The 12992-nt window shown below is 48.3% G+C and overlaps 1 protein-coding gene across 1 annotated transcript in view; it reads right to left on the bottom strand.

The window, feature by feature from the left end:
- RAP1GAP2 (RAP1 GTPase activating protein 2) overlaps positions 1-12992 on the bottom strand; it is a 259328-nt gene that overhangs the window by 105209 nt on the left and 141127 nt on the right. Inside the window, 1 exon segment of the mRNA XM_078154757.1 lies at positions 12484-12568. Within this exon segment, the coding sequence (XP_078010883.1) occupies positions 12484-12568 (85 nt within the window).

The following is a 12992-nucleotide window of genomic DNA, read 5'->3' on the forward strand; positions in this document are numbered from 1 at the left end:
CTGATTAAACCTGAAAGTGGTGACTTGCTTTTTGGAGAGCCGGTTGGTAAACATTCCCCAGTAGCCTCCTAGGGAACACAGAGGAAACAGAGAATGATAATAAAACTATTTTTTAGGTACTAAATTGTAGACTTCAGGCAACAGGAGTTCCGGGGAGGGGGGGAAGATAACAGGATTGTAGATTTAAAGCCTGCCTTGTTTTACAGAGGGGGAGGGAGACTGAGGCCCAGAGACATCAAGTGACTTGCTCAAAATCACACAGGTGGTAAGGGATAGGGGCAGCACTTGAACCCAAGTCCTGGGACTTCTGCACTCTTTCCACTACATCGTGTTGTGAGTGGGGGTAGAAAAAAGCAGTGTGCTAGTACAGAACATCCACTGGACTTAGAGACAGAGGACTAGGCACCGTTACTTGGCTATTTACTTGGCAAGGGTTAGCCTGGCCAAGTCATTTGCCCTTCTCCAAACCTCAGTTTCCTCCTCTTTAATATAAGTGGATAGACCAGATGGCCTCTGCCCCCTTCCAGATCCATGACCCCACTCACTGCCAGCGTGATCTTGGGCAAATCCCTTCAGGGCCTCGGTTTCCTCATCTGGAAAGTGGGGGATTGGACTCTTGGGTCCCTTCCACCTCTTAAGTCCTGTGATCCTATAAAGCAAAGAAGGCCTCCTAGAGGAGGCGCCCTTGTACGGAATAGGGTCAAAATAAATATGTGCTGATTTAATTTTGGATGAGATTTAAAGCAGGGCCTTGAGGCAGCTAGGTAGCAGAGCAGATAAAGTGCTGGGCCTAGAGTCAGGAGGACCTGAGTTCAAATTTGGTCTCAGACACTTATTAGCTATGTGACCCTGGGCAGGTCACTTAACCTTTGTATGCCTCAGTTTCCTCAACTATAAAATAGAGATAATAATAGCACCTACCTCCCAGGGTTGTTATGAGGGTCAAAATGAGATAATATTTGTAAAGTGCTCAACACAGTGCCTGGCACATAGTAAACACTATATAAATGTTAGCTATTGTCATTCATTCACCCCCAGGATGAGTGAATGAAAAGCCCTGGGGACAATGACCCCAGCATCCATAAAGTCAGAAGTGTGCCTGTCCAGGAGAGAGGTGGAACTTTCTGGATCTGGCTAAGCCTGCATGAGCTGGGTGTGGATTTCCTGATTTGTGGGATGGCCCAGGCTGCCATCTCACACACTTCCAGTCCCTCTCTTCCTCTCAAGAGGGTGTGTGCTCTGGATACAGGCTGTCCTTCGTGTTAGCCCAAACCATGCAAAATGAAGAAAGTAAATCAGAGCGAGCGTGTGGGGGAGCGAAGGGAGAGGTGGAAAGGAAGAACATTCCATGCTTTCCAAGACTGTCTACTTTGGACCAGCCACTGTCTTGAATTACCTGAGCCTTGAAGGGGGACCCGAGGGGCTGCCTGGCCCAGGTTTATAGACAGCAAAACTGAAACCTGAGAATATGGGACTTGGGACTCTGGTCAAGAAACAACCCACTGCACAGAAATGCCTCTCACAGAGAGAGAAGGGGGTGCTGTACCCACACCTCCTAGGCCCTTGGGTCATTTCGACTCTGGCCTCAGACTCCTGAACGTGGAATCAATCAATCAGTCATTCAGCAAGCACGTATTAAGCACTTACTGTGTTCCAGCCGGTATTTATTTATTAGGCACCTAGTCCATGCCTGGCTCGGGGCAGCCGGATGGTACAGTAGATAGAACACTGGGCTTGGAGTCAGACAGGCTCATCCTGCTGAGTTCAAATCTAGCCTCAGATACCTACAAGTTATGTGACCCTGGACTAGTCATTTCACCCTGTTTGCCTCAGTTTCCTCATCTGTCAAATGAGATGGAGAAGGAAATGGCAAACCACTCCAGTATCTGTGCCAAGAAAATCCCACAAAGAGCTCACAAAGAGTCAGACACAACTGAAATGCCCAAACTACGACAACAGTAACAACATTACATGTTAGGCACTCAGGATACAGAGACAAAAAGAAACAGAAATAGTCCCTGCCCTCATGGAGCTTCCGCTGTATCAGAGGAGACACGTATATCTGTATGTACAAAATATTAGGACTGGGACGGGCATTGGAACTGGCTTCACTGACAAAAGAAACCAGCTGAGAGAGGAAACACCCTCTACTAACGCAGGTAGCGGCCACCTTCTCTGTCATGTAGAGTGTTAGAACAAGAGTGTCAGGGACTCTTAGATAGTTTGTCTGGTGACGCCTATGGACTCCCTCGCAGCAGAACTTTCTAAATGAATAAGATCAAATACATAGGATTACAAAGGAAACCGATTCTATTGAAACACAGTTATCAAAATATTCAAGAATAACCCCACAAGTTCACAGGCTCCACGTGAAGGACCCCTTTCTTGGAAGGTTGCTAAAGGCACTGAGCAGCTCTAGTGACCTTCCCAGAGTCACAGAGACAAGGCTGCGTCTCTCCACCACCCCACGCTACCTCACACACAAAATATCTATAACGTGAACAGAGGATCATTTTCTTTTTTGGTTGGAGAGAGGCAGTAACGCTTCAGAGCTGTCTCTAGCGCCTTCCCCTCATCTGCCTTCCCGCCCCCTTCATTCCCTGCCAATCTCCATCCTCAGTCTGGAGGGCCCTTTTCCAGGTCCCTCCTCTTTCTATCAAGATTTATCAGGCACTATTTCTGGTCCGATTCCCACGGCTCGCTTGGCCGCAAACAGGCTGTGCCCATCTTTTGAAAAAAGAAAGAAAGGAAAGAAAGAGGAAGAAAGTCCATTCTCAGTGCATGTTCATGAGGAAGCCCTCAGGGAAGAGGAAGAACTGACCCCTGAGACAGCTGTAAATGGGCTAGCCTGTGATGGCCCTCACAGAGTTCAACAACTTAAGGCTGTAAGGGAATTTAAAGGTGATCTAGTTTAATCCCCTCATTTTACAATTGGGGAAACTGAGGCCAGAAGGTTTCAGTGACTTGCCCCAGGTCACATTGTTGAAATGGGTGAAGCACCAGACATGGAGTCAAGAAGACCCGAGTTCAAATTCAGCATGTGTGACCCTGAGCCAGTCATTTTACTTCTGTCTGCCTCAGTTTCCTCATTTGTAAAATAAGGATAACAACGGCACCTATCTCCAGGTTTGTTAGGATGATAGTGAGATTATATTTGTCAAGAGCTCTTGCTGCAAACCTTAAAGTGTTTCTTGTCGCTGCCGACCCTTCGTGATCCTATTTGGGGTTTTCTTGGCACAGATAGCGGAGTGGTTTGCCATTCCTTCTCCAGCTCCTTTTACAGATGAGGAAACTGAGGCAAACAGGGTTAGGTGACTTGTTCAGGGTCACACAGCTAGTAAGTGTCTGAGGCCAGATTTGAACTAACAAAGATAAGCCTTCCTGACTCCAAGCCAGACACTCTATCCACTGTACCACCTAGTTGCCCCTTTATTATTATTGTTTTCTTCTTATTTATTCTGACTCCAAATTAAGTATATTTCCCACTAATTCCTTAAGCCTGGTTCAACTTAAAAGAAAGACAGTTTTTCAAAGGCACCAACCCACTGGGTTTGAACCGCTGGGATTTGGTTTCTGAACCAAATACTTGAAGTGCCACCCAGTAGTAGGTGAGGAGGTAGCAGGGTCTGGGCATTGGGGAAGAAGTGTGGAGGGGGATTTGGGGAAGAGGGGAAGGAGGAGAAGGAAAACAAGCCAGAGAAAGGAAAGGCAGGGAGGGAGGGCTCAGGTGGGCATTATGGGCACCCAGCCTATTCATGCCACCCACATAGTAGGAAGAAAAAACCCAGTCCCAGAGGGATAGAGCAGATGGTCCAACCTAGGCTTGGGGCTCGGCAGCTCAGCAATGGGTTAGAGACTTCTAGGAAGAGCAAATGAAAGGCCTGGTGCAGCAGAATGAACAGAATGGAGGTCTGGAGTCTTTGAGGCGCCCTCAACCACTGACTAGCTGTGTGACTTTAGACACATTGCATCCTCTGTGTGTCATCTGTAAGAAAAGGGGGCTGGCTGGGCTCGATGGCTTCTGAGGTCCCTGCCGGCTCTAGGTCTATGATCCTAGTGACAGAATCCCAGTGACCCTGCTCTGGACCGTCTAACACCTTCTCCTCCAAGTCTTCCCTTTCCATCTAGCCTCTACGAGGCTGCTAAGCAGCACAGCGGACAGAGCCCTGGACTCGGATTCAGGAGGATCGGTGTTCCCATCCTGCCTCAGACACTTCCTAGCTGTGTGGACCTGGGCAGGTCACATTCTCTCAGCCTCAGTTTCCTCTTCAGTAAAATGGGGCCAAGGGCTGTTATGAGAATCAAATGAGACAATATCATCAACACTGTCAACCTTAAAGCCAGGCACATTGAGTCTGTCTATGGTGTGCGTGTGTGTATGTGTGTATGTGCACACTGTTTTTGCCTTTCTCTGTGTCTCTAGCACTTAGCCCTGTGTCTGTGCTAAATGGGCACCTTATGAATGTTTGTAGATTGACTGACTGATCCTCAGAAAAGGGCACGGAGAAGTTCTCAAGTAACTAAAAGCCTCTGAGGTCCATGTCCTCTCCCTGGCACTCCCCACAGAGTTCACCACCCACTGGTCTGTCCCAAATCAAGCAAGGGATCCCGGTAAGAATGGCACTTCCAGGCCCGAGCCGCTGCCCTAACAACTCACATCAGATGAGCCCCATGGATGCGGCGGAGCCCAGAGACAGATTGGCCAGAGCAAACAGAGCTGCAATCAAAGAACAGGCTGGACCCCGACAAAGTGGCTGTAATTCGGGGGAGCAAATATTTGTCTTGACGTTCAAATGCACCTCCAGAGCTTATTTGAAGAAGGGAAAAAAAACAACCACCACCGTCTCCCCTGTTGTTCCAGCTCCTGCCTGCCTAAGCTGACAACAGGCAGTCCCTCCAGCAACAACAAGAAATGCTTCCCACAGATGGCTCCCTACCAAAATCATTTGGGTCCTCAGCTTGACCACCATCTCCCTCACCCATTGCTAGACAATCTGCGGCCACAGAGAGAAAGGAAGGCTTCTGAAAGAAAGAGGGGAAGAAGGAGGGAAGGAAGGAAGGAAGGAAGGAAGGAAGGAAGGAAGGAAGGAAGGAAGGAAGGAAGGAAGGAAGGAAGGAAGGAAGGAAAGAGGGAAGGAAGGAAGGAAGGAGAGAAGGAAGAAATGTGAAGGGAGGAAGGAAGGTTTCTGAAAGAGAGAGGAAAGAAAGAAGGAAGGAAATAGAAGAGAGGAAGGGAGGAAAGGAAAGAAGGAAAAGAAAGAGAGAAAGAAGAAAGGAGGGAGGATTTTGAACGTACCATAATAGCTTCAAAGAACTGAGAATGTCAAAGTCAGACTGAGCCTTGGAGTCAGAGGGGCACAGAATTAGAGATCCCCGGGTGTCAGAGACACCCAAACCCACTGAGTCCAAGCCCGCATTTTAGAGAGGCTGAGAGAGAAGAAAGGCTCCTCACAAGTCGCAGGCTAACCCATCCCCCACGTACCTCCCCACTCTGGGCCCACGGGCCTCTCCCAGAAGCCTTTTCTGACCACTGGAGGCCACATGCCCTTGGCTGGAGTTCTACGACACTTAAGACTGTCACTGATTCAAGGGTTTAATTAAACCCATGTTGTATTAGACAGTTTGTTTTCTCTTCTATCAAAGCATTTTAGTTTTATCAATTGATCTTATATCTTTTACCCTTCTAGTTATTTTCTAATAACCACTGTTCCCTTGTAGCAAAGGGTTAAGTAAAATAAGAATATCTGACAGCACATGCACCATTCTGTCCCAGTAGCCCCCCACCTCTCTACAAAATATGTCAAAGAAACACTAAAGAAGCAATCTGATAAAGAATATGGTAAACCAGGAGGGGAGTGTGTTTCATTATCATTTCTCCAGATCCAAGGTGGCCTCTGCACGTAACTCTTCATTCCCCAACCAGACTTTAAGCCCTGAAGGTTGCAGATCCCATGCATTATGGTGCACCTCACTCATACTCAACTAAACTAATGGTAGGTGCTCAATAATAATAATGAAAGTCAATATTAATATAATTATTTATGGTTACAAAGCACTACATAGATTATCACAACTGTTCTGTGAGGTTTCTGGGAAGCTATTGTTATTCCCATTTTAAAGGTGAGGAAAGTGAAGGTCCTGTTTGTGATCTCCTCAATGTCATGCAGCTCCTTAAGTATCCTAACTTAGATCCTGACCACAAAATGACCGTTGAACCCAGGCCACAGGCTGACCCGGAACCCTAATCTGATTCTTATTCTTAACAATCGAATGACCCAGATCCCAGACCCATAGCCTTAGACAGAGGGTGATCTCTATCTATGGGCACAGACTGACTCTCAGTTGGCCACTTCAGGGGGGAAAGGTTTAAGGCTGCCCCACCAGAAGGAAGGAGAAAACCATGTGTCCTCTCAAGGGTGTATCGAGCCAGAAGCATCTTTCACGGAGATAACAGAGATCACTCTCTCCCTGTGCTGTCCCAAGCAAGGACCATACAAGCCAGGCCCCGGCCTTCAGGGAGATGAATTCATTGGCCCAGAGCTGCAGGGCCTAAGCTGTCTCCTGTGTGGGAGCCCCAGGGAAAAAGAAAGAGAGGGAAGAACAGGTCCCAGCTGCCAGGGGTAATGGGGCATGTAGACGCTTGTGCACATACATACTGCCTGTTACAGTCTGGAAAGAGTGTATAATTCTTTTTCTTTGTCTCCAGCTCCAGATCAGTATTCTCCTGCCAGGTAGACTTTTTAGCATCATCTATTCACTGGGTATGTATCCCATAGGTGGTTCAGATAGAGCACTGAGCCTGAAGTCAGGAAGACTCATCTTTGTGAGTTCAAATCTGGCCTTAAACACTTACTGGCTGTGGGACCCTGGGCAAGTCACTTCAGCCTGCTTGCCTCAGTTTCCTCATCTGTAAAAGGAGCTGGAGAAGGAAAGGGCAAACCACTCCAGTATCTTTACCAAGAAAACCCTAAATGGGGTCATGAAGAGTCCTATACAACTGAAATGAATGAACAACTAAATGGTCCCGCCTTGTTTAAATCCTATAAGCCTAAAACCACCATAGCCCCCAACTTAGTGGCTGATAAGTTGGGTGTGGGGTGACTTTTTTTCACAAGCCCCAGTGAGGAAAACCATTCAGTCATCAACACCTTCCAGAGACGACAGCATGAAAGAAGGGAAATTGTGAATACATCTCTTGTTCTCTGGTGCCTCCATCTCCCTCCATCTCCCTCCCTCTCTCTCTCTCTCTCTCTCTCTCTCTCTCTCTCTCTCTCTCTCTCTCTCTCTCTCTCTCTTCTCTTCTCTCTTTCCTATGTCCTACACACACACACACACACACACACACACACACACACACACACTTCATTGATGCTCTCGCCTTCTAGGACAGTCATCAATTATCAGTGAGACCACATCTGCCCCCCTTACTCAATGCATGAATAAACCAGGAGATCCATTCCCCTCCGAAGGGTAGTCGTCAGTCATTGCTAAGTCTCCTCTCAGACCCAGCCTAGCTGTGGAGAAGAGGGACAGGATATTTCTCCCTAACTCTCCACGGTTCTGAGACCCTCCTGGCCCCGTGTCACTTTCATCTTTATACCTCACTGACTCCTCTCGCTTGGTCTAACTCAAGTTAAAACCAGTGCGGTGGGCCTCAGTACCTGGCAGGCAAGGGAAGGCCCTTAGGTGGCCTTTCACTATTCAGGGCTGAGCTCCTCTGAGATTAGTGTGTCTCAAGCAGTAGCGAGAATCAGGGAGAACAAATCCACACAATGCAAGGAAAAGAATGACAAAGACCGAGTAGTTTCAAAGCACCTAGGTTGGACTCGTGGATTGGCTGCCTAATCACTGTGTGACCTTAGGCAAGTTACTCTGCCTTTGAGATCTCCATTTCCTCTCCTGTCAAATGAGAGGGTTGACCCAGACCGCTTCTAAGGTCTCTTCCAACCCTGAGGCTGCAAGTTACTTAAGCCTCTGGGCCTCGGCTATCCAGTGAAGGGGCTCGATTTTCTGACTTTGGAGCTCCCTGCTGTTCCTAAATCTATCCTCCAGATGCTATGGAAATGGTGTTGGTCCCACTGGGCAAGCTCTCACTCCACAGCCCGTCCGGACCTACCTCCTCCAGGTAGCGCAAGCATCCAGTCATACGACATATGGCACCGTCGACCTAGTTGGTACTAAGCTTCATCCAATTCTCTTCTGAACCCGTTTTCCCATGGTCCCAAGCAGTTGCTGTTCTCAATTGTCCCTTGCATCATTCCAAGCTGGGCCTGATGCCCGTTCTCAGCTACAACCAGCTGGGCTATAGTAGAAAAGATGCTGGATATGGAGTCAGGGAGAGCAGGGATCTAGGACTGACTGCCATTCATTCGCCACATGGTCTCAGTTTCCTCATCTTGAAAATGGAAACAACAATATTTCCACTACCTGACTCACAAGGGGTTGTAAGGATCAAAAGAGAATTTACATGGAGTGCTTTGTAAGCTGTTAATCACTAAATAAATGCCAGGCAACACAAATGGTCAGAGAAATTGGCCCCACAGGAACAGAGCTTGGTTCATTTGTGTCTTTGTCTCCCTAATGCAGAGCACAGTGCCTAGTACGCAGGAGGTGCTTAATAAATGCCTGATGAATGAATGAGTGAATGAATGATGTGGAGTTGAGAGATCCAAGTTAAATCATGGCTCTGCCATTTTCTAGCTTAGTAACTATGAGTAGGTCCCCAAATTTCTCTGATATTCAGTTTCCAAACACATAAATGGGAGTAGTAGCACTTGCCCTCTTTATCTCCTGAGGTAGATAGGATCATACAGTAGATTTGGAGTGGGAAAAGAACTCAGTATCCAACTAATCTAACCGCTTTCATTTTCAATTTACCCACCCTATGCCTCAGTTTCCTTCTCTGTAAAAATGAGATGACTGGACTACTAGATGGCCCCAGAAGTCCCTTTCAGCTCTGGATCTGTGAGGAGGCTATAATAAGAGATTAAGTGACTTACCCACAGTCACATGGTTAGGAAAGGGCAGAGCCAGGATTTGAACTCGGGACCTCTGACTCCAAATCCAGGGCTCTTTTTTCTCTGTGATCTGGAAACCTTAAATGCTATGCAAATATAAGTCATTATCATCAATACCAATGCTCTTAGCTATTCCATTTCAGATGTTCGGAGCTGTGACTAGTGTCTCGTCATTTCATGTTCAAGGCTGAGTGGCACCTCTCACTCTTCAAGGCCATGCCTTCTCCCCCTAATTAGACCATAAGCTCTCTGAAGACAGGATTTATGTTTGCTTTCATTTTCATATCCTCAGGACCTACTTGGGTGCCTTCTGCGTTTTCACTTTGGGGTCTGAAACTGATTTCTTTAGTCTGGAGAACTCCTGGTGGGAGGACTCCTTCCATGACACAGACTGGCACCTGTTTTTTTAATTCAAGAGCTGTAGACAGTTGTCTGGGGCTCTGAGAGGTTAACTGATTTGTCCAGAGTCACCCAGCCCAGGTATCAAAGGTGGGACTTGAATCCATGTCTTCCCAACTCTAAGGCCAGCCAAGCCTTTATCTATTGTGCCCTCTAGCCTGGCCTGAATTTATGAATTTATTAATTGAATTTATGGCCATTTTGTGTCACATGCAGCCCAGTTCCACGCTGAGCTCCCCACCATCCTGGGCAGCTCCCCAAATCCTTGCAGACCTGTTGCCTTTGTTAACTGTGGCAGACGTCCCCAGAAGGCATTCTGCCTTCCTCATCATCTCTTCGAGTCCTCAGGCCAGCTTGGGGCATTCAAGGTGCAGCCTGGGAATTTCCCTTGACCCCAGACATACGCCTCCCCTCATCTGCTGATGGGCCATTAATCTCCTCACCCTTGCCAACAGCACACACCAGCTTTCTCACTAGTGAAGCCCCAGCCCGGCTGGGGCTCTGAGTAAAGGCAAATAAGCTCTGGAACCAAGATGAGGTGGACTAAGTGAGTGCAGGAGGAAGCAGGCAGAATCAATGGGGCCATTGTAATCGTGATAAGAAGCCCTTCCTCCTTTCTGCTATTACAAAGTCCAGCTCTAGCTTCATTTAATCTTCTGTGCCCTGTAAAGGGAGCCCAGGGCTCTAAGCAGCTGCTGGCAGGAGCGTTTTAAAGTGTGCCAAATGCCTGACACACTTGGCTTGATTTGATCCTCACTACAACCCTAGGAGTGATGTGGCAATTATCCCCATTTTAGAGGTGAGGACACTGAGGTCCAGAGAGGGTAAGGAACTTGTCCAAGGTCGCACAGATAGTTAGAGGACCCAGGTCTTCTGTTTCTAGGTCCAGCGCTCTTTTCTCTAGCCCACACTGACCATACAACCATCACAGAGGTGGTTCAGCGTGGTGTGCAGAGGACACTGGGGTGGGGAGACAGCTGGCTGGGTCTGAACTCCTACTTCCAACCTGATGAACTTGGGCGAGTCACTGAGTGTCTTGGCCTCAGTTTCCTCATCTGTAAAACAAAGGGGTTGGACTAGCTCTGAGGTCCCTTCCAGCCTGAGAGCTATGATCCTATAAAGCACTTAGCCCCCATGGGCCTCAGTTTCCCCATCTGTTGAATGGAAGGGTGGGACTAGCTGGTCTCTGAGGTCTCTTCTAGCTGGAGATCTATGAGGCCTTACCCAACCCCTCTTCATCCTAGCGCCTTTTCTTTGTGAGTTACTTCCTATTCAACCTGTATATAGCTCACCTGGCGTACATTTACTTGTGGTCTCCCCCATTAGATTGTAAGCTCCTTGAGGGCAAGGACTGTTTTTTGCCTTTTTTTGTATCGCATAGCGCGTGGCACATGGTAGGTGCTTAATAAATGCTTATTGAATCAAATTGAATGATCTTATAAAGCACTTAGCCCCCACGGGCCTCAGTTTCCTTATCTGTGAAATGGAGGAGCCGGATTAGACAGCCTTTGAGATCCCTGCTAGCTTGAGATCTGTGTATGATTAATAGCTGGGCTTTGTGACCTCCTTTATTGGCTGCATTTCCCCTGTGAACCCTCCATGTTGCTAAGGAGGTAGCTAGCAACATTACACCCACTCTGCACATTAAATAGTTAAGCCCCATGGTATAATGGCTAGAGCCCCGAACCTGGGATCTTAAATCCCAGCTCTGCCCCTCACTACCCATGCGATCTTGGACAAGTCTCTTAACTGCTATCTGCCTCAGTTTCCTCAACTGTAAAATGGGGGTAATAATAGCACCTACCTTGCAGGCTTGTTGGGAGAATCAAATGAGAATACATTTGTTAAGCACTTAGCATAATGCGTGGCACATAGTAGGTACTTAATAAATGCTTATTCCCTTCCCCCCCCTTCAGCAGAATGCCAAACGCGTAGTAAGCAAACACTTAATAAATGCTGGTAGAATGTTGACTGACTAGTTGACTCCCCAAAGAAACTTGAAGGAAAGCCCTGCCAGAGAAGTCAGGCTATGCCTTGGGGAAGGACAGCTGGAGGCTGCCCCGCCCTCCTCAAAGTGGCCCTCTCAGTCTGGGGGGTGCCCCCAGAACTGATGAGACTTGGATCCCAAGGCTGGAGGACCAATCCCTGATCTGCTCACCCAGTGAAGATGGAGGCAGCGATGGCCTGGGCCCCTGTACCTTCAGCCCAGAGACCTGGTTTACGAGGAGACTGTCCCTTTCTAGACTATGGGGAAGAACCTCTGGGAAGGGTGGATGAAGCAGCCACAGAGAAGAGAGAACCCTGGCTTTTAGGGGTCCATGGGAAGAGAAAGGGAGCTCAGGGCCACATTGTGGGGGAAGTAGTCAGAGCAGCAGAGGGGCTCTGTGACTATAGGCAAGTCATTTAACCTCAGTTTCCTCATCTGTAAAATAAAGACAATACCTCCCAGGTATTATTTACTATTCCCAGGAGCATTGTGAAGATCAAATAAGATTAAATAAAGAACTTTGTAAACCTTAGAGTACTATATAAATGCTAGTTATTATTATCATCTCAAGAGGCTTGTATCTACTTGGCTCCCCTCTCCCAGAGCTCTCCAAGCAGACCCATTCATTCCAGGGGAACATTTGACACGAGAGAGCCTCTCCTTTCACATTTCCCCTGTGCCTAGAGCTATCATTAGAGATAAGGAACCCAGCTCCAGGAACGGCTGCCCCCTCCCACCCCACTGCCTGCCCCAACTTCCCAGCTCCCCAAGAAAGTTCCTGGCTAGTTATCAGGGCTCCTTCTATCTCCATTACAGCATCAACATGTTCCCCTGTGACACAGACACACCTGAGTTACACAAATAACTTTCTCTTCATGAGGCCAGGCTTAATTGGTCCCCATCTCTGGAGCTGTCAACGTACCTGGATGGCCCAGCTGGGCCCCTACCTACCCCCGTCTCACCCGAGGGGACAAGGGGAGACAGAGACAAGATGCTGGGAAGGCTGGCTATAGAGTGTACAGAAGAAATCTTTTCCCCATTCTCCTCCCTCTCCCCAGATGCTGAAACCGAGTCACTTACCTTCATGGTTGGGGGAGCCGTGAGGGGAGGGGACAGGGGCCGATCTGGGATGGTCACATCTGTGTTGTTGGCTAGCTCCTGTTTCCTGAAAAGCCAAAACACGTAACAGAGTTAGTAGCTGTTTGTTTAAATGTCTCCCTCCCCTCCCTTAGGTAGGGCTGGACAGAACGGCCCCGAAGATGAGGGGGCCAGGAAAAGACCATTTGACAGTTCACTGGTTAAGAGAATCTGGAGGGGGGGCTAGAGTGGGCTGGGCACCATGTCAGAGAACCAGACCCTGGTGCCCCTGTCCAGGGGGGCAGCAGGCCCCATCTGGGAGCCAGTGCCTACCGGCCTTGGAGGCTGAAGATTAAACTCATCTCAGGTGACTCCCCGGGCAGGATGGGGGAAGAGAGAGGTGGATAAATAGAGTTTTGTTTCCATGGCAACGCATTTGCGACAACTTTCCTCCCTCCTCCCCGCCCCCAACAACAAACACACACATACACACTCCCCCCTTCCCATCTGGC

Source organism: Phascolarctos cinereus, unplaced genomic scaffold, assembly GCF_003287225.1.
Source record: "Phascolarctos cinereus isolate Bilbo 61053 unplaced genomic scaffold, phaCin_HiC Scaffold_5;HRSCAF=322, whole genome shotgun sequence".
NCBI lineage: Eukaryota > Metazoa > Chordata > Mammalia > Diprotodontia > Phascolarctidae > Phascolarctos > Phascolarctos cinereus.